General features: G+C 35.7%; 1 protein-coding gene across 1 annotated transcript in view; it reads left to right on the top strand.

Moving 5' to 3' along the window:
• Positions 1 to 21,678, top strand: part of LOC128205907 (serine/threonine-protein kinase/endoribonuclease IRE1-like) — a 34,915-nt gene that overhangs the window by 5,652 nt on the left and 7,585 nt on the right. Inside the window, exons 2-16 of the mRNA XM_052907967.1 lie at positions 2,666 to 2,774; positions 6,822 to 6,858; positions 7,818 to 7,960; positions 8,880 to 9,008; positions 10,417 to 10,459; positions 10,672 to 10,791; positions 11,146 to 11,331; positions 11,661 to 11,742; positions 12,032 to 12,170; positions 12,566 to 12,849; positions 15,523 to 15,658; positions 16,655 to 16,745; positions 17,418 to 17,547; positions 18,568 to 18,721; positions 21,074 to 21,267. Coding sequence (XP_052763927.1) covers positions 2,666 to 2,774; positions 6,822 to 6,858; positions 7,818 to 7,960; positions 8,880 to 9,008; positions 10,417 to 10,459; positions 10,672 to 10,791; positions 11,146 to 11,331; positions 11,661 to 11,742; positions 12,032 to 12,170; positions 12,566 to 12,849; positions 15,523 to 15,658; positions 16,655 to 16,745; positions 17,418 to 17,547; positions 18,568 to 18,721; positions 21,074 to 21,267 — 1,977 coding nt within the window. The remainder of the gene's footprint in view (positions 1 to 2,665; positions 2,775 to 6,821; positions 6,859 to 7,817; positions 7,961 to 8,879; positions 9,009 to 10,416; positions 10,460 to 10,671; positions 10,792 to 11,145; positions 11,332 to 11,660; positions 11,743 to 12,031; positions 12,171 to 12,565; positions 12,850 to 15,522; positions 15,659 to 16,654; positions 16,746 to 17,417; positions 17,548 to 18,567; positions 18,722 to 21,073; positions 21,268 to 21,678) is intronic.

Below are 21,678 nucleotides of genomic sequence, written 5' to 3'. Positions count from 1 at the left end.
ATGGGCTTCCATCTGTGCCTGCGGGTCGAAAAGAAAATTGTTACTTCGTAATCAACAATGGGGAAAATTCAACGAAACGGGCTGGGAATGGGCTTAGTACTTTTACCGATGACTGCGGTGTGTAGCATGTTTTGCAAAAAACGGCGAATCCAGGGGAAGATAGAACATCCACCAATGGAACCACAGCCTAGCAAGGACAAAATTGCTGTGGTCCAGAGGTATTATACTGCACTGAAGCTGGATTCGTCGTACAAAAAGAGGGTGTCATGGTTAAGTGAGGGTGGTAAAGTAAGTAAACTGGCCGTTGTCAAGTATGTGGGTAAATTTCCCGGTCTAGCAGCACACGGCAACTCACGAATACAACTTGTTCACAATACACAATTATTATTTTTATTGATTAACTTATATAATACCCTTTTTATATACACGTTCAAAGGCGCTTTCAACGATATAAACTGATAACTAATTACAAGCAATATCAATAAAAAATTAAGACAGCTATTAAACAATCAATGTACAACATACTAAAATAAGAAACTCAATAAAAAAATTCAATGTGATATTGAACTACTAGTTCGAAGTTAAAACATTAAACATCAATATCTACGATAACAAAATAACTCCAGCCCGTGTAAAGTACACAACTTCTGTGTATTGCTCTTAATCTTTATTACCGTCTGCTGTCAGATCTCACATTTGAGTGTCTTGCTGTGCAGTACTGTGCGGTGCCGTCCAATACAGTACAATTTTCATAAAATAAATTGAATGAACAAAGCATGTTATTATACTTAGTTGATTTTGATTACGTTTAAGTCACCCCAACCCCCTCCACCGACTCCCCTTCCCCTCTCAAACTACAACCAACTACGGCATACAAGCGATGACACAATGAAGTCATTAATCCCGGCGTACAAAGCACCTCCCATACTCTATTGTATTTACTTATGAACATAAAAAGGGTGCCGGGTTTTACTACTCCCCCCCCCCCCCCCCCCCCCCACACACACACACACATACAAGCGATGAACACAATGGATTAAATCATCCCCGCATTACAACCAAGTCGCATACTCTATTGTAGGTACTTTTGAAAACGAAAGGGGGTCCCGGGTTTTAGTCACCACGACCCCCACCCCCACCTCTTCTCCGACTTCTCCACCCCTCTCCAACTTCCAACAATTACGACATACAACATTCGAACACAATAAAGTATTAAATGCGGGCGTATAAAAGAAAACGATATATACCTATGAAAATGAAAGGGGATTTCGGTATTTACCAGGATTTCGAGATTCCGGCAGTCATGGGTTCAAACCCCACACCAGGCGCACTTTTCCTCCAAGGTTTACATTAGTATTCACCTCAAAGTTGAAGTCATTTTTTGTAGTAAGTTTTAAACACAATTTAGTACATATTAGTCATGGTGTTTTACCTGATAATGGGAAATTAGTCTTCATATTAATTAATTAGGTCAATAGTGAAACCGTTCTTTGATGGTTCTTTTTTTCATTTTCTTTATCATTTTAAAATCATTACTGGCATGTGAAGTAACACCATTTAAAACACAAATCATGGGGATAATTGAACAAAAAAGTTTGGGTTAACCCTTCTCAACTGACCAACAAGTGAACAAACACTTAACGAATGCTGATGCTAAATATGTTTTTCAAAATAGGTATTGAAACTGTAAATGGTGTGTTCTGGCCCTATCTTAAGACATATAGATGTGATTTATTTATTTGAAGAATTATCGTTATGTTTTAAGTTTCCTTTTCAATAAAGCCTTAAAAATTGTACTTCATGATCAAAGTATTGTCATACCATGTCTCCAATAGGCTTGCGTCTTTGATTACAGTCTTGAGCACCATTGACACTTACAGTGGCCATCATTATGATACATTTTGACGTCAAAATTTGTCATGCCCATGGTCTTTGTTACTGCCATCGTTTTCAAAAACTGTTGAAATTGATTATTAATGAAGTTGCTGTTATTCAATTGCGCAACCTTAGAATCGATTATTGCTGAGTGGCTGTATTCTCAAAAAATAAAGAATTTGGTTGAACAGCAGTATAAATGATATACATGTAGTACTCAACTAAAATCCTCAAGCTTGTGATTGCAAGCTTTCTTCCAATTTACAGAAATAAGAATTTTGCTTTTATGTCTTTTTTTGCACTTATTCAGATTTAAATGCGGCTTGTAATTCTTTTATATCACTAAAGTTTAAACATTTTTCCAAACTTTTGATATCGATTAAAAATTGATCAGAACGGCTAGAAGTGTTATGTTCAATAAGCGACTAGGTTTTCAACAAATTTTTAATTCCTACCATCAACATTTTTTTCATAATGTTTATAACCGGTAAAAATCAACAATTTAATGTATGACACTTGAAATGGAGTTATTTTGGAGTGTGATACATTTTCATGGTATGTTGGCAACTGTGCTTCCAGATTGTTTGTTCATGAAACACCATGAAAAGGTTCTATGTATTGCATACTATAAACTATGAGGGTTAAAGCAAAACAATCTATGATTTATGAAATATAGATGCTATAAACTATGAGGGTTAAAGCAAAACAATCTATGTTTTATGAAATATATAAGCTGTTAGATCCTTTCAACTTCCACCCCTCATATTATACTTGTACATATTTATTTCAGAATGCTGGCCTTACAGTGCATGATCAGATAGTTTTTGTTTCAACCATCAGTGGGAAGTTATATGCAGTCAGCAAGCAAAGTGGGACAATTTTATGGAGTTTAAATGAAGGTGAATGACTTCTAAACCCTCAGGGCTCATTTAAGTATATACATGTTGTTGTTGTTGTTGTTACAAATGTTGTAACAAACAAGTCAATATTTCACATCAGGAAATTATGTTATCAATAAGTACCATTTTGGTCTTTTTATTGGAAGACTTTTTAATTATTTAATGTGTGATTAAAGTTTACCATACCAGTTGTCAATTAGACCTGGCACAGGAGTACTGTAGATTTTAGAGAGTCATGTGTTTGCCTTATTTGAAATAAACATAATCAATTGTCTGTTGAAAATAAATCAGTACTGGTGTTTGTGATGTATTTTTAGCTCATCTGAGCACAAAGTGCTCAAGTTGAAGTATTGCAATCGATCAATGACTGTTGTTTTTCGTCCGTTGTCTGTCATTCAGCGTCAACATTTGAAAACATCTTCTCTGAAACCCCATAGCCCAGACCCATGATATTTTGTATGCAGTCTTAGGTAGTGGTCCTTAACCAAGATTGTTCAAATTATGCCCTCAGGTCAAAAGTGGCCCTGTCCGAGTGGTCACAAGTTTACTACCGGCCATATAGTTATTTAGTAAAATCTTTGAAACCGCATGGTTTAGATCTTTTATTTTTAGTATGCATTGGAACTATATTTTATAATTGTTCTATATATTTTTACCATTATCAATCAATATATACCATATATATTGGCATTCATGCTCCAACTTCTTAACTTGGTAAGCTGGGTCATTTTCCTCTACATTGCTATGTATTTTTGTGTAAGTTGACCTTCTTATTAAACATTAAATGAATCGGCAGCCAACTGCTTTCTTAGCATGCAGCAACATCCTTGATAATCACTGATTAGTTGGTCATTTTAGTGAGCAATGTAACGCCAATTTGGTCCTCTTGCTTAGTAAGTAATCCTTTTGTCTTATTACGCCCCCCTTTGAAGAAGAAGGGTATATTGCTTTGCACATGTTGGTTAGTAGGTCGGTAGGTCGGTCGGTCAGTCTGTCGGTAGACCAAAGCTTGTCCGAGTGATAACTCAACAATTCCTGGATGTATGGTCATCAAACTTGACATGAAGGTTGGGATTGACCAGTAGATGACCCCTATTGGGTCAAAGGTCAAGGTCACAGTGACCTTTAATGATAAAATAATTTTAAAGCTTGTCCGAGTGATAACTTGACAATGCCTGCACCCATGGCCCTCAAACTTGACTTGGAGGTTGGACCTGACCAGTAGATGACCCCTATTGTTTTTGGGGGTCATTGGGTCAAAGGTCAAGGTCAAAGTGACCTTTAATGATAAAATAATTTTAAAGCTTGTCCGAGTGATAACTCGACAATGCCTGCACCCATGGCCATCAAACTTGACTTGGAGGTTGGGCCTGACCAGTAGGTGACCCCTATTGATTTTAGGGGTCAAGGTCACAGTGACCTTGAAAGCAAACTCGACTATTCCTGGACCTATGGTCATCAAACTTGAAATGAAGCTTGGGCCTGACCAGTAGATGACCCCTCTTGGCTTTGAGGGTCATCAGGCCAAGGTCAAGGTCACAGTAACCTTTAATGCTAAAAAGTTAACAAATCTTCTCCCAGTTATATCTCAACAATGCCTGAACCTTTGATCATCAAACTTGACATGAAAGTTGGGCCTGACCAGGAGATGACCCTTTTTGATTTTAGGAGTCATTGGGTCAAAGATCAAGTTCACAGTGACCTTGAATGCGAAAATGTTTTGAGTGATAACTCGACAATGCCTGCACCCATGGCCCTCAAACTTGACATGGAAGTTGGGCCTGACCAGGAATTGATCCTTATTGATTTTAGGAGTCATTGGGTCAAAGGTCAAGTTCACAGTGACCTTGAATGCGAAAATGTTTTTAGCATATTTCATTCAATTGTCCATATAATCCTGACAACATGGCGCTCAGGGGGGTGGGGGGCATAATGTTTGACAAACATCTCTTGTTTTATTTTATTACTGTTCATATCCATCAGAGAATGTCTCAGACCTCACAGAACAGAACATCAAGAAAAAGTCTGAGAACTCCTTCTGTCAAAATAGAATTCCACCTAATTTGTATACCTAATTTCAAAGAATAGAGAACATAAAAGTTAAACTGTGAAATCATGATTTATATTCGTGGGCTTGAAATATCATAGTTTTTCAAAAAAGGTCAATTTCGTTGGTACTTAAATTCATGGATTTTCATTTTTTGAAGAAAAAATCAAACTGCAATCCTAAATCGTTTGCAAATTCACCATGCTCTGACCTCATTCTATTTATCATATATGTCACGCAGATTATGACACTACAATGGGACAATAGGTCAATTTGCGCAGATACCCATGTCAATTATCTCTTGATCGGTAATTTAAGGGTCTTTAATAAAGATGCACTTACATCTAGAATATATAAGTGAAGATATTGAATGTCAATTAAGAATCTTTGCAAACTGTGAAAACACAGGAAGAGCGTTTAATTAAATAATTAAATAATCAATTAAATATTGATCAAAGAAACAAAATCAAATGGTGACGCTCAAACACACAATTTTAATAATCAGCACGTTTTACATGTGCCGCACAGGGGTTGATTATCAGCTTGTTTTAATGTTCTGCAATGACTGGCAATGTCATCCAAAACACTGCATGCAAATACTTATAATCAACTTGAGTTTATTATCATTTGGGTTAAATGATATATAATACAAAACATATAGAGAGTAAATTAACTATGAATTACATGTAGGTACTTCCAAGTTGTATACCGCGACCATGTATATTCATGTGAATACACGTATACCCTTTTACATAGCCAGGATGATTTCAGAATTAAAGGTCAAATTTTTGTTGGTATCTGAATTCGTGGATAAGGTAGCCCACGAAAATCAATAACCCACAAATATTTATGATTTCACAGTATCTAATTACAGCTAATTTTGTAGATTTTTTTTACAGGAAAAGACCCGATGTTTACTCTTCAGCTTACTTTTCCCCCAGGGAAGGCATTTTAAAATGGTCCACCCTTCAATCGGCTTTTTGAGTCCAGTCTGTAACTCTGAAGGTCTTACTGGTTAATTTAACTTAAACATCATGATTATGCTGCATATATGCACATAACATGGTACAAATCTGAGTAATTGCATTAATTTCTCCCACACTTGAGGTCCTGCATATTTGCTTATAATTGTTTATGTTTTAGTTGTGATAAATTGTATCATTCATTGATCTGTTGATCATATTGGGCCATCAGCAGTCACTCAGTTAATTTGTGTTTGTTTATGAATTGATTCATATGGACTGGATGACTTATAGATGATAAATGTTGTGAACTGATTATTTTGATCAGCAGAGTATGAATGAAGAAACCGTTTAAAGGTGTGACAGTTTTTTATAACACTTTTCTTGATTTCTAACACAATACAAGAAGGATTAAGTCATAACTTTGTCTGTCAAGTCCATGTATTGTTTTTTGTTGTTTAGAAAATCTGATTGTTTTATTCAAATGTATATGAATCTCAGTGAAAAAGGCAATGATTTGGTTGACAGTTGTAATGGAGTTCCTAGTGGGTATACAATACTCCAACTATATTTCTTTGATTTTTGGCAGTGTTGACTCAATTTTGTACACTAATTGTTTCATTAAAGCATGTAAGCGTAGAGGTAAAGAAGCTTTCTCTCGGACAAGGCCAGATTGGGGGCATTTGTAACATTCCTGTGACCTCTCTTCTTTTTCTGAAAACTTTGACAAATCAGCCAGGTATCTTAAAAAAGTGTTCATTTTAGTTTGCTTTGAAATTTGTAATACTTGACATGGTCACTTTGCACATTTATAAACTGGTTTACATATTTTATTATAAAATTTGAATATTGAATGAGAACTTGTATGAATGCAATTATTATTTGTAGTTGGGCATGATTATTATCTTCTATGCCTCATCAAGATAACAACCCTTGGGCACTAAAAGCTTAATTATGAATTTATTTTTGTAGCCCCTGGCATAAAAAAATATGTACATGTACCAGCTCTTCTTATTTATATTGTACCTTGATTTTCAGAGCCTGTTATAAAAGTTCCAACAGAAGTGACATCCGGGTAGGCACTGTTTCATACAAAACATGTATAGAAAAATACACTATAACCATACTTTAAGAATAATAATGATGTTTTATATACCAAGTACAGAGAGTCTATTTTCATAATTATACAAGTAAAATGAATATACCCAGGCCTAAATGATAATCCCACTACTATTTAATGTGCTCATTAAAATGCTGTGATCCCTAATTTTCTACTTACTTGAAACACTGTATATCAATTTGTGATGCAATGAAGTTTTGTAAAGTATGGCAATAAGGTATGTGAACATATGTGTAAGTACTAATAATATCTATTCTGAGAAGTACAAGTACTAGTTTAATTCACTGTTTATTGTTGTGACTGATCTTGTGTAACAGGTCGTGTTGTAAAATTTAATGATCAGTCTTAAAAAGCTCTGAAACTTGTTTAATTTTGATTTGAAAATGCTCTGTTTCTAATGCTCGTTTCTAATGCTCGTAATATGCTACTTTGTTAAAATTCTTACATCTCCATGATTTAAATCTCACTTGTCCATTAACCTTAGAAGGTAAGGTGGTTTAGTGGTATAGGTGTATCTACCAAAGTTTGATTGTGAAGAAAGGCATAAGCTGCTATGAATCACCCTTATGATTTTCCTTGGTAGAAACCAGTATACTGGTGTCCTTTTTGAAAAACCAAGAGAATATACGCTTGTTGGAACATATCTTGGATCAGAGGTGGCCAACATACCAAATGATCGGTCGCCTAAATTTGACTTTTTGGAAAAAACAGCCTGACTTCTTACATTTAAAAGTGCTTGGGATCAAAATCTTTAACACACCCCGCTGTATCAAATCCAAAATATGAACAGTCCCAGTTGGCATTTAACACTTGCAGAGCTTACGAGCTTGGACTTATTTTTATCATTACATGACCATTTTCACCTTTTAACAGCTAATTATAGTTATTGTTTTCAACAAACCTATGTGTTTTAGGTACAGTTTTCTGCCAGACCCAAAGGACGGCAGCCTGTACGCTCTCAGTGATGGTAGAGATGGTATCAAGAAACTACCATTCACGATTCCTGAGTTGGTTACTGCGTCACCGTGTAAGAGCACGGAGGGCATTCTCTATACAGGTAAGCTATCTTGAAACTACGTGGTTGGTAAAGCTCTATTAAAAACTGTGATTTTTGGATGTTTGGTTAAAAAAGATCAAAATCTAAAGCATGAACATATTGAAAACAATTTGAGAATTTTCAAGTATTTGATAGGCTGCTTAATTTATGGAAATATATAGAAAACAGCTTATTATTATTTCCCAACGAAATAATAAGATTGTTGTTCAGCCAGTCTTGTTCAGAAAATAACTCGTAACTATTTAAATATGTCAAATAACAGATATGAAATATGGTACATAAAATTTAATACAGTTCAAGCTAAACTTTAGTTACAATCCACCCCTGTTTGACGAAGGTATGGTCCCTTTTCTAAGAAAAAGTTCCCATGTTTAGGTAGCATGTTTGTGTATTTGTCACTCCAGTGACAGCTGTGGCCAGGCGGTGTGTGGGAGTATTTGTCACTCCAGTGACAGCTGTGGCCAGGCGGTGTTTGGGAGTATTTGTCACTCCAGTGACAGCTCTGGCCAGGCGGTGTGTGGGAATATTTGTCACTCCAGTGACAGCTGTGGCCAGGCGGTGTGTGGGAGTATTTGTCACTCCAGTGACAGCTGTGGCCAGGCGGTGTGTGGGAGTATTTTTCACTCCAGTGACAGCTGTGGCCAGGCGGTGTGTGGGAGTATTTGTCACTCCAGTGACAGCTGTGGCCAGGCGGTGTGTGGGAGTATTTTTCACTCCAGTGACAGCTGTGGCCAGGCGGTGTTTGGGAGTATTTGTCACTCCAGTGACAGCTGTGGCCAGGCGGTGTGAGGCTAATTGGTAGAAATATATATCTGCAATTAAAAGGGAACAATATGTAATGAATAACTATGATGTACATAGAACTTTTTGTCTATGATCTTTGAGTAACTATATGGTTTATGTGTGTATCTCTCTACAGGTCATAAGCGGGATATTTGGCTGGCCATAGACCCACACACTGGAGCTAAGCTACAGACACTAAGTTTGGATGGCAGTCAAAACATGTGTCCATCCACCACTGATAATACCCTCTTCATTGGCAGAACTGGTGAGATATTACACTCTTCTGTGGGTAATTTTTGAAAGTTGAAAGTAGCAATAATATTTATACAAATGTTATCATTTCAATGCATCTCAGTCTTGTGTAAACTGCTGTAACATAATGGATTTATCTAAATGAAATTAAACTGAAAAGGAATAAACTTGTATCAAATAGCTATGTGTGTTGTAGATCTAGTTTTATCCCATCAAGACTGTGTAGATGCAGCTTTAATATACTGGTTAGCGACCTATTATTCGCCCGTACCACTTTTTCGCCCACCCAGTTAAAACCAGTCAAAACGAAATGAATGAACCTAGGTTCTAAAAATGTACAGAATGAACCAGCAAGCATTTTAGTAAATGAGCCGATTTAACTCTAAAATTGGCTGTCTGCATTCGTAAAACAATAGCAATACTGTTATTGACCAAAACAAAGCATCGGGGGGGGGGGGGGGGGGGGGGGGGGGGTTGTACACAAGAGAACGATATAAAAAAAGTTGTTTTGAAGCAAAAATGCATGGAGTGAGTCGGGAAGCCTAGTCAAAACGTGCATTGTTTTCACGAGATATTTTAATACAGACATTATTTTGATCTAAACAAGCGTCTTCGTAAACTAGCAATTGCTCTTCATTCGGTGCACAAGGTCGTTTCTAAAAATTATCGTTGAAACATATAGAAAACAGTGGTAATACTCGACGTTTTCCACTCAAAACAATGAACTGGGAAGCATGGACGCACCTGACATTACTGCCCTTGTGTTTGTAACATACGCTTGCTCAATGTCATTCTTTAACAAGCACTTATTGTGATCCATTGTCACCTCAAGCCGATGCCGAGTGCATTCAAAGTATGTTGTGGAAAACATGACTTGATTGAGTTCGAAGTAAGAATTGATAAATAGGTGTGAAATACCAAATCGGGACCGTAATTTTTACTTCGGAATAGCGATTATTTCCGACAAGTGATTTCGGATTAAAGATTAAAATTTAGTTTAACAAAGAAGGAGTAATATCGGGACCGAAAAATAATTTCAAAATAGCGATAATTTCGGATAAACGGTGTTCGTCGGTATAGCGGTGTTCATCTGTATACACATTTGTCCTACATGTATGCTTGTTACCGCCTTTCTACTTAATATTTAAACACAAAATAAGATGGTAAATATGTGATAATTCTTTTAAGCATTTAATATAAGCAAAAGAATCATTTTTTTTTAATGTCAAGAATAGAGGAATTATTATGAATGACAATTGAGGATGTTTTTCATTGACATGTTGCCAAAAAGCACACTCTGTGAGGCACCAACATTCTTACCATGGATATTCTTGGAGAACTCTCTTGTTCTGCTTAAGTATATGTTCTAATGTAACACAAAGAGATTTGTATGGATGTGTAATGATGGTTTCATCTTTCAGAGTATACTATAGTAATGTTTGACAGCAAAACTGGAACAAAAAGGTGAGCCACTTTTGATAAAACCTTTGTGTCTTAAAACTTTTCTTGGTATTTCACACAAAAGCATAATTTTTTTCTAGATAAAATCTCACTAACTTTATTACTTGTATCATTACAGCAAAACGCAACCACTGTTTATTCATTAAGTGCCAGTAAAATGAGGAAAAGAACGTTTATTTGCTGGATGTAACAATTTAAAGTGACATTATTTCTAGGTGGAATGCAACCTACACAGACTACTCGTCCCACGTAGCACCCGATATACAGGACTACAATCTGAGGCACTGTACAGCCAGCTCCAACGGCCTTACCGTCACACTTGATAGTATAACTGGTAAAACTTAAGACTTGTGTGCATGTGTGCGTGCATGCATGAGTGCGCACAGGACCATAACTCTGGGTGCAGTAATTTTTAAGTTATTGCACTTTGTTAATTTTCATATATATTCTTTGTCTGGAGAATAACTTGAAAAAACTTGAAGGTATTGACTTTAAACTTAATATATACAGATAGAATTGAGGCGAAGTGCAGTGCACAGGAACATTTACTCTTGGTGCAGTATAATTTAAGTTATTGCCATTTGTTTATGTTCATTGTAATACTTCGTCAAAAGGCAGGTTGATACTGTTCTTAATTTGGCGGGGGATATGGCAGTTTGTGACTGATTCTGTTGTCTTTAAATTTCCAGGGACCTAATGTGGCATGCGCAGTTTGACTCGCCAGTAGTTGCCATGTATACGATGCATGCTGATGGCCTGCAGAAGGTTCCATTTACATCGTTCGCCCCTGAGACCTTGGATCACCTCACTGGGCAGCTGTCATCAACATTGTGGCGCAACAGGTTTTTAGAACATGGGAAGAAGAAAATTTTCTAGTAAGTTACATTTATAAAGTCTCTAAGCAATTATTTAACTTTCTTGTACTTTTAAGTGTTTTTGATTTTTGCAAGAAAAAACTTTATATGACTTAAAGAAGCAGAGAAGCGCCAAAGCTTAAATTCTACATGTTTTGCTCACCTGTCATTAGTGGGTTTCTGTCATATTTCTGTACACTAGTGAAAACTTTTATGATATAATTTGTGTGGTGTTGTAGTCAACTTTCATTGTGGAAACCATTACAGATATGTTCTATCTCATTATAAACCTTTTTTAATACAATATGTATGGATAAGTTTTCATGTACCTACTGTTCCTACTGTTTCAGTCCCACCCTGTACGTTGGCGAATATGAGCACGGGAGTTTCGCCACTGGCTCATATGTGGATGAAAACACAGTCACTATTGCGGTATGGGAAAGGCTTTGAATGAAAATCAATGTGCTGTAATGCTAATTACATGAAAGGCTCAGAGATGCAAAAAAAAAAGTTCATGTGAAGTAATTTATGTGGAGCATGAAATTGGATAAAGTGTTACTTAATTGTTTGAAATGAACTTTAAGAATTGAATAAAATAATTGAAGGTCAGTCTTTAGATAAATTGTTAATGAAAAGAATTGTCCTTCATTTTGTTTGTACCTGTAATTGTTTTCATTGTTTAAACTCTGTTAACTAGTGTTGATTTTAATTTACCATCCAGCCAAAGAACTTCAAGCCACGCCAGATAGAAGGCCCAAGGACAGGCTCGGGTAAACTAGAGGAGAGTCCGGATTCTCATACACACAAGGAGAAGATGACAGCCCACACTGTACGCAGGGGCAAAGCTGTACTCATGTTAGGTGAATATTCCTTCAAACTACTTGTATTGAAGGTATTAAAAAGTGCCAGAAACCTTTATTTGCTAAATACAATTTGACCCAACGGCTATTCTTGTAATGCTAATAGAAAATGAGAAATATGACGGCCTAAACGAAGCGGCATCTTGATTTGGTTTCTTTTATACGAAAATGTATTACAAAATATTGTTCATGGTGAAACCACAATTTTTATGACGTTTTAAGCTGGTTTTCATTCAACCATTCATTTCATCGATAAAGGGATTATATTCTGTCAATAACTAACAGCTCATGATTGTATGGTCAGTTGTCAAACAACCTCCAACAAGTAAAAAGGCGGAGTGATGCTCCAGAAGGCATCACATGGACTTAATGTTTTTATCGTATTTTGTGCACAGGGTACCATGAAGTTCCTGAAGAGGACAGTAACAAAATCTCCCCAGCATTCCAAGTAACAGATCGGTCTGAAACCAGCAAAGTCATCCTACCCCACAATCCCTCTCACAGACCAAATCTTCCTCCACCATCTGTTGAGAGTATTCGAAGGGAGACAAATGTGACCAAAACTGAAGAGGGGTTTATAACACAAGCGATTGAGTACTTGAATCTTGATTTCAAGTTTCTTACTACCTTTATTCTACTGCTTGTCACCATTGGAGCTCTGGTTTTGTATTATCCGAAGGTTTGTTCTAATTATGGTTTATTGAATTTCCTAGTTAAGTTGCAGGTTACCATGGCCAGTTGCCTTAACAAATTGCAGTTTGAAATTCTGAATTACTGGTTAATAGTAATTTCTGCAATTTTAAACTTACTTAAGCACTTGTGCAACAAAACAACACTAGAAAAAGAGTATTTTGGTCACATATATCAAGGGATACTAAGATCTTTTTGAAGGCTTGATATATACAGTCCAAACTCATTTTGTCGAAGAAGTGGGGGATTTGGAAAAAACTTCAAGAAGATGAGCAGTCGACATAATTTTGCGAAAATATTTACTTAACACTTCATTCCTTAACCATGGTTGTTGTTTATCAAATTCACATTATTTCTGTAGCATTTCCCATCGAAATCGCGTGTGTTTGTTTGATACTTCTTTCCTGTGATTGGGCGCAATAATACTAATGGGCGGGGCATATTTACTTCCGAACTATTTTTTTCAATGAAATCCTAGTGAAATTATTTGAGACATTAAAAACTGTAATCTGCAGTAAACAGTTAAAACAAAATACGCAACGATAATTTGATTGATTTTAATGTAGATGATTTCATGATGGATGGAACAGTTGAAAAAAATAAATAAATGAAAATGACGTTTTATTTCAGAATTTAGAATTGACATTTGGTAAAAATAAAGCATCTAACAAAACATGAAATCGAGATATGAAACAATAACATCTTGTAGTGCACCCAGCAACGTCCAGAAGAAAGAGCTCAGTTCAACACTAAGTCTTCTCGCGTCCTCTGGCTTTCCTTCCGCGAAAGTTCACGTTACCCCACCTACCGCCACTGTCGTTACATCCAAATTGAATGTTAACTTCCAAAGAAATGACAATGCACTTGCTGATTGGTCCAACCCCATATTCCAACATGATTTATACACCAACTGATTCTTCAACATAACGCTTAACAAGTAAATTGACTGGATTTTTTCTCCAATTTGAAAACTCGTGACTTACTGACACACGCTATGTTCGTGTATTATCGCGAGATATAATGAAAACTTTGTAGGTGGCGATATTTTTGCTGTATTCTTGTTATTGTTAATTTTTCATAGCTTTTTTCTACTTGTAATTCAGTTATAACGTATTTATAATATTCTTGACCTTGAAAAGATAGAAAATAAACATATAAATAAGGAACTATTTTATCTGTGCATTCATTGTTGTATAAAAATATGTTACGATAGCTGTTCTAATTTACCCACCGTTGAGAACAACGAGGGAAAGAAAAAAGAGTAAATGCTCTTAAATAATATATTAATTTTAGCAGAAATTTAGATTTAAATAAATGTAAATATAAATTCGGACTCCACCCATTTTGAACAGCCCCATTGCATACCATACCCCAATAAAATGCAACATGTCGAATTTTAATCCTTAATACAAAACATATAGCTCCAAAGCCAACACATTTGACTCTTAATTATATCGAACTGTTAACATCTGTAATTGAATCAGTCTTGTAATATATTTCGACATGAAAACAGCGAACTTATTATTGAAAATAAAAATTGAAATATTTGTGTCAATTTTATTTAATTCACAATTATTGATTACACAAACAAAGATATGAAGCACATATGACAGCAACTATGATAAATTAGATGACTTAGTACATCTCTTTGTATGATTTTGAAGACCATTTTTGTTTTGAACCCTTACACCCTATGGCCGATCCAAATATCCCCCTGGATTTATTCCAGGTCCTTCTCTAAATTGGTTGACCGGAGCAGTGGAACTAAAAGCTGCCATGATGAAGTTTATTCTATCTATGCTCATTTTGGGATTGTCATCGAATCAATAAAATCTCCATGTTTTATACATAAATGTAAAATCACGACCTTAAGCAACAAATGGTTCTTTATTCAAAAATATAAACAAACAACTTTAATTATACATAGTTACCAATTATCCACCAAATTATAAGAGTTTGTTATTTTGATAAACATGTTACGGTAATTCAGCGACATACCGCCACAAACCGTCATGAAATTTTTGCACCTTCAGCTCGATCTGCATTTCGCCATAAAGAACACAAAAAATGTGTAAATCTCGACCACAGTGACTGAAATATGACTTTAATATAGCAAAAATCAAGATTAAACAATCAACATAATCAGAATTGTTTTATATAGAAACAGAACGAATAAATTTGGGACCAAAGAAAAAGTTTGACATAACCCAAAAATCGAGATATCCGAGATTTTGAACTGTTTAACTTTCACTTATTAAGCATAGTTCAGGTATACTACATACATTCATATTCAAAACAAAGTGCATTATGTTTGAAAACCTGACCTTGCAGAGTACTTGGCCAAGGCTGGGTATGTACAATTACGAAATGACTGGAACTTATACTTTCAACTTTGATACCAAATTGGCATACCATGCATAGATTATCGAGGTAATATGCTTATTTCTGATGCTATCAGGAAACAATTTCTTCTCAATATAAGTATTCATTGAAGCTTGTTTAGCAATTCTTCTATGCCCTGATGAAGTGTGCATGATATTGCCATAGACTTTATAGTGCTGAATGTATGGGAAATATGAAAAACATGATTTTTAAAATAAATATATATATACCTTTAATTTGGTTTAACCATGTATTGATAACATCTTTTTACCTTTAACAGCGGACTGAAGAGTCTATCAAGATAATGTTTGAGCGGGAATTCGAGGAACGTAAACTTAAGGAACAGCAACAAAAGTCCGCCCAATCCTCACTGAACAAGAGGGATACATCCTCGTCTGAACTCACGCAGTATGATGGTAGGTGCAGATTTTTCTCCAGGAATGTCTGTAATGAAACGTTACATGCTGATAAAGGTCTTCCTGTGATTTGTTGGAATATTGGCAGTTTTGGGGATCATGTGTAACAAGAGCGGTGTACCAGTATAATTTGTTTCTGTATCTGACGCACAAACACCACTGAAACTATCAACATGTGATAAGTTTATTTTTTTCATGAAATGCATTCAAAACTTAAACATGATGCTCATGTATTCATGTACGGAGTACGCTTAGGTTCGAGACCAGTCTATTTTAAAATGGATGCATATTAATTTTTATGGTGTAGATCATTGTTTCAATATAGATTTGATTGTGTGAGGTAGTGACTTTATTGACTTTTTGAAGTGTTTCAGTAGAGATTCACTACCATGGTTTTGACTAGATTTAGCTCGATGACACTGTTACACTCTGGCTACATTTCCAAATAAGAGTAAGCTCAGTATTGGTTCTGTGTTTTCAGGATCATGAAAATAATAAACACCATGAAGCCTGCAGCTCATAAACTGACTAACAGAAACCCCATAATATTTTTAACATTTTAGAGATGCATTGCATGTTACAGAACAAAGACATTTTTGACATCAGAGAGTGTTATACATTGAAAATTTGAATAAGCTAAGTTCATTTGATTCCATTTGATTTCAATGACTTGATTCTACGAATTACTAGGACATACCTCATACATGTATGTTTTGCATAAAAAGAAATGGAAATAATCTTGGGAGCACCTTTGACCCCATCAAAATGTAAAATCATTAGTGTTGCCCTTCTATTTGCAGTTGCGATAAGCTATACTGACATATTTCTTTTTAAGATCACACAGCAAGCCTTTAGTTTAGGCACCCCAGTATGGTAGTTATTATGTTCATGGTACTGACAAGTCCAGATACATTTACTAATAGGTAATATAAACCAATCATTGATTGTGTTCAAAGGCCTTTGCATATTTAACCTTGTGTCTTTGATTTCCTCTAGCCTTACCGGATGGTTATGTCCAAGTTGGGAAGGTTGTCTACAATCCCAAGGAGGTGCTAGGTCATGGCTGTGAGGGAACATTTGTCTACAAGTGAGTAAACACGGGTCATGCACTTGTTGTGTCAGTTGCAGTGGATTATTTGAAGGATTATTCAAATTGTCAGAGAAAAATGTTTTTAGCATCAATACTAGACACATAAATGATGAAATTTGATATCATAATTAAGATGCACTCTGTGCATTTGAAAATGCTAGTCTAACTGCAACTACTTGAAAATTATTGATTGCCTATGTTAATATACCTGTCACCGAAATCTTTTAGCATCAGTGTGTCCTTACCTACCTTTTAAGATGGTACTGTCTATTTTAAGGGGTTATTTGATCATCTGTTGTTACTGTGTAGCACTGGTTACTGTCCATCTCATGGGGATGACCATCGTAAGGTTACTTTAAATTGCCTCTTTCTGTTTATTACGGGGGATATTTATCCATCAGATGGTTAATGTCAAGCACCAGTTTCTGTCTATTTCAGAGGGATATTTGACCATCGGAGATTTGCTCTGAATCGCCTGATTTTGTTTATTTCAAGGGGATATTTGACCATTGGAAGGTTACTGTCAAGCACCTGATATTGTCTAATTATTTGGCAGTTGGAAGGATGCTTTAAGCATCTTACTGCCTTTTTCAGGCAGATTTTTGACCATCAGAAGTTCACTGTAAATCAACTGTTGCTGTTTACTTCAAGAATTTTCATTTTTTTCAGGGGGATTTTTGACCATCGGAAAGTTGCTGTAAAACGCCTGTTACCAGAGTGTTTTAGTTTTGCTGACAGGGAGGTAGAATTACTCAGGGAGTCGGACCAACATTCAAATGTCATCAGATACTTCTGCATGGTAAGTGGGAACTGCATTTAAAATTATCCTTTGCCTATTAGCAAATCAAAATATTTGGTGTAGGGGGTTCTATAGTTCAGGATTAATCCTAAAAACAGGATTGAGAACTCTTAAAGGGACTGTACACCAGATGATCAATTTGCAAGAAAAAAAGGAAATTGTCAAAAACTGTCATAAACTTGGTATTAATGAGTACAATGCATTGAAACTTACTAACTGAAGTACCACATAGTTTACAATTTATTTAAGTTTTAATAGCAGTTATTTCGTATTTTTCCATTAAAAAAAAGATTACTGGGTATGTCTACCTAGTAGAATTCATTTCTTATGCGTGATTGGCTAGTCTGTGTTATCACCTGATATTACTGAGTTTTGTCTTTAGCTTATTATGTCCCCCTGTTTACAGTAAGCCGTCGTAGCTCAGTGGATACGACGATGGACTGCAATTTTGGTACACGGGTTCAAACCCGGTCTCCGGCACAATTTTTTTTAACATTTTGGTACTTTTTTTTACAATTATGATATCAAAGCGTAACACATTCTGTTAAATAATTGTCCTGAGATTCGTTACAGAAAAAAACTTTTTTGGTGCCAATCTGGTGTACAGTCCCTTTAAAACTGGGCTATTGTACAGTTGTTGTTTTTTTGCTCAGACATTTGCATCAAATTTTTATCAAATACGGTGGGAAATATCTTTGAAAATTTAGGAATAATAATGTTGATAAAGTAAAAGGAGTCTAAGTCCATTTACCTCTTTCGGCATATGCAAACGGCCCACTGGCTATTTTTCAGGATTGACAATTATATGTAGTTAAAATAAAGATATTCAGTGTTATCCAGATAGTTATTTAAAACAAAGGTTTAATGGGCTATATTTCTAAATAAATTACTTTTTTGATTACTATTCAAACTCTTAGCAGTTTTCAAGATCAATACTCTACAATCATAACAACTTTTTTTAGAAAGAAAACCTGATATTTATTATTTTTTTTACATTATTGTTTGGTGTGTTGTTTGAAGGAGGCGGACAGCCAGTTCCGCTACATTGCTCTCGAACTGTGTCTTGGGACACTAACCACATATGTTGAGGGCAAGACGAAATTTGACATTGACCCCATCACATTGCTGTATCAGTCCATGTCAGGCATAGCACATTTACACTCACTGGATATTGGTAAGATGTTTGTTATTACCCAAACATTAGTGGCTATATTGGAGTTGACTTCATTATGTCCTTTCACTTTGCATCACATTTCCATTTTATGACCCCACTTATGGAGGGGGCATTTAGATTTGCTCCTGTCTGTCTGAGCCAAGATAGCGGCTTTAGGGGCTGTGTCCATTTGGGTTAGGAGCTATTTGGTTATGTTTTCTATTGAAAAAAACACATAAAACTACACATTTGAGGGGCCTTTTTTAAAGAAGGAAAATCCCCATAAACCAGAAATGTTAGTGCATCAATCTGTTTGTGATTCTGTCCCTAAGTAATATGTGAGTTTGGTTTGTGGTCACCAAGCCAGACAAGTTGGGCACCTGTGGTTTCATTTGCAGCTGCACATGAGGGGGTAGTTATAGCCCTTCAATTACCAAATATTGGTATATTCGAACTTGTGTCCTTCAAAACGCCAAAACTACATTACCTAGAGTCATGAAACCTTAGCGTTATGTTTTTCGGATGAATAATTTGTGCACCTGGGGTTTTCTTTGCAGTAAGGAGAGAGTCATGGCCCTTCAATTAGCAAAAATTGGCATTTTCAAATCAGGGTATTTGCATGTTATGGTAGTGACAGTTCTATTAACATGTTGTTGTTAACCAGGTTTTCACATAGTGAAACCTGGTTATTAGAATGACGAACGTAGTTGTTCGGGCGGGCGGGCGGCGTCAAACTCACCTATGAAACTGAATAACTTTAATAAGGGATGACATATCTTGACTAAACTTGGTCTATAGGAAGAGTTTATGGAGACCTTTCATGGGATTGCGTTTGAGGTCCCTAGGGTCAAGGTCAAGGTCACTGTTACTAAAAATAGAAAAACGGTTGAAACTGAATAACTTTAGTTAGGGATGACATATCTTGACTAAACTTGGTCTATAGGAAGAGTTTATGGAGACCTTTCATGGGATTGCGTTTGGGGTCCCTAGGGTCAAGGTCAAATTCACTGTTATTAAAAATAGAAAAACGGTTGAAACTGAATATTTTTAGTTAGGGTTGACACATCTTGACCAAACTTGGTCTATAGGAAGAGTTTATGGATACCTTTCATGGGAGTGCGTGTGGGGTCCCTAGGGTCAAGGTCAAGGTCACTGTTACTAAAAATAGAAAAACAATTGAAACTGAATAACTTTAGTTAGGGATGACATATCTTGACTAAACTTGGTCTATAGGATGAGTTTATGGAGACCTTTCATGGGATTGCGTTTGAGGTCCCTAGGTTTAAGGTCAAGGTCACTGTTACTAAAAATAGAAAAACAGTTGAAACTGAATAACTTTAGTTGACATATCCTGACCCAACTTGGTATAAAGGAAGAGTTTATGGATACCTTTCAAACGATTGCATTTGGGGTCCCTAGGGTCAAGGTCACTGTTACTAAAAATAGAAAAACAGACACAGGCTGAAGTTTTTCTGTCAATCATTTAAAACCTGGTTTCGTCGCATTGCAGCGTTTCTTGTTTTTATAATATAAAAAATAGAAATTACTAAAAAATTATTTATATTCCTTAGGATGAAATTTCATGGTTTTCCAAAATTTTACTTTTGGATGGGTATTTGAATTTACAAAAATAAATTAATAGAAAAAAATGGGAAATAGTCGAAATTACAGCCATAAATCATTTTGGTATGTCATGCAGTTTATGATAGTTGATACAGGGTGATAATATGCTAATTATGATTGCTTTCATGGCAAATTAAGAGCCCTTAATAAAGATGCACCCTCATCCAAAAATATAAATTAATGAAGCCCTTGAATGTCAACTTAAACATTTTTGCAAACAGTGGAAAAACAGTGATGATACATAATTTCGAGTAAACAATCATAGAAGATAGGTGACCTCAACATAGTTAATGTTCGTTATATTTCTGTTTTATGTTTCTAGTTGATAAATTTCTTCGCCTTACTAGAATGTTAATTTCATAATTCGTAAATTGTGAATTATTCATATCAATTCTGTTTTTATTTCCATGTTATTATTGTTCAGTAAAGTATTCTTTGTTTTTTTGTGCATTTTTATTGAAAAGAAATTGTACCATGGAAATTGCCCGTATTGCCAACTATAATAATGCAAGGTTATAGTAAAAGCTTACCAGTGTTTTATATCTATGTAATTATTTACTATAACAAACCATGAATCAGTTTCTTTGACTGTATATCGCTGCCATGTATCTTTTAAGGGTTTAGGTACAAGCCATGGGCAGTTAATTACCATGATACAAGGTGAAGCATTTGGTTGGGATCTTGAATTCATGGATTGCCCAACCAATGAAATCCATGAAAATTAATGATTTCATTTCATTGGTGTTTCAGTGCACAGAGACATCAAGCCCCACAATGTTTTGATATCCCAGCCAGACTCTAGTGGTAAGGTTCGCGCCATGATCTCAGACTTTGGACTGTGCAAGAAGCTTGCAATAGGGCGAATTTCATTCTCCCGTCGATCTGGGGCGGCAGGCACGGAGGGATGGATTGCTCCAGAGATGCTGGATGAGGATAAACGAACTGTAAGTGACACTTGGATGGTACTGGACATTGCTTATTTTTGTAAGGGTTAAATATAGGAAGCAACTTATCCTGTCCATCCAGGCCAACCAACGGGTGTTAAGGTGGTGGGCCATAAGGTTTTGGTTATGTTTTCTATTGAAAAACCACAATTAATATAAATATTTTAGGGGCTATTCTTAAACTTGGAAAAACCACATAACAAGAAATGTATATCCATTCATAGGTCCGTCAGTCCTTCCTGGTACATTGGGACATGTCTACTTTTTTCCATAATACTAGTTACTACCAGTATGTTTTTGAGGCATTAACTAAAACTTCATACACATATTGACTGTGTTGAGGAAAAGTGCTTTGCAAAATAAACATCATTTTGTGTATGGTATTTATAGTTGGTGGCCTGTGATTTTTTT

This window comes from Mya arenaria, chromosome 2 (genome assembly GCF_026914265.1).
Source record: "Mya arenaria isolate MELC-2E11 chromosome 2, ASM2691426v1".
Classification (NCBI taxonomy): domain Eukaryota; kingdom Metazoa; phylum Mollusca; class Bivalvia; order Myida; family Myidae; genus Mya; species Mya arenaria.
Note: the sequence above shows the minus strand (reverse complement) of the source record. Positions and strands in the feature narration are given on the sequence as shown.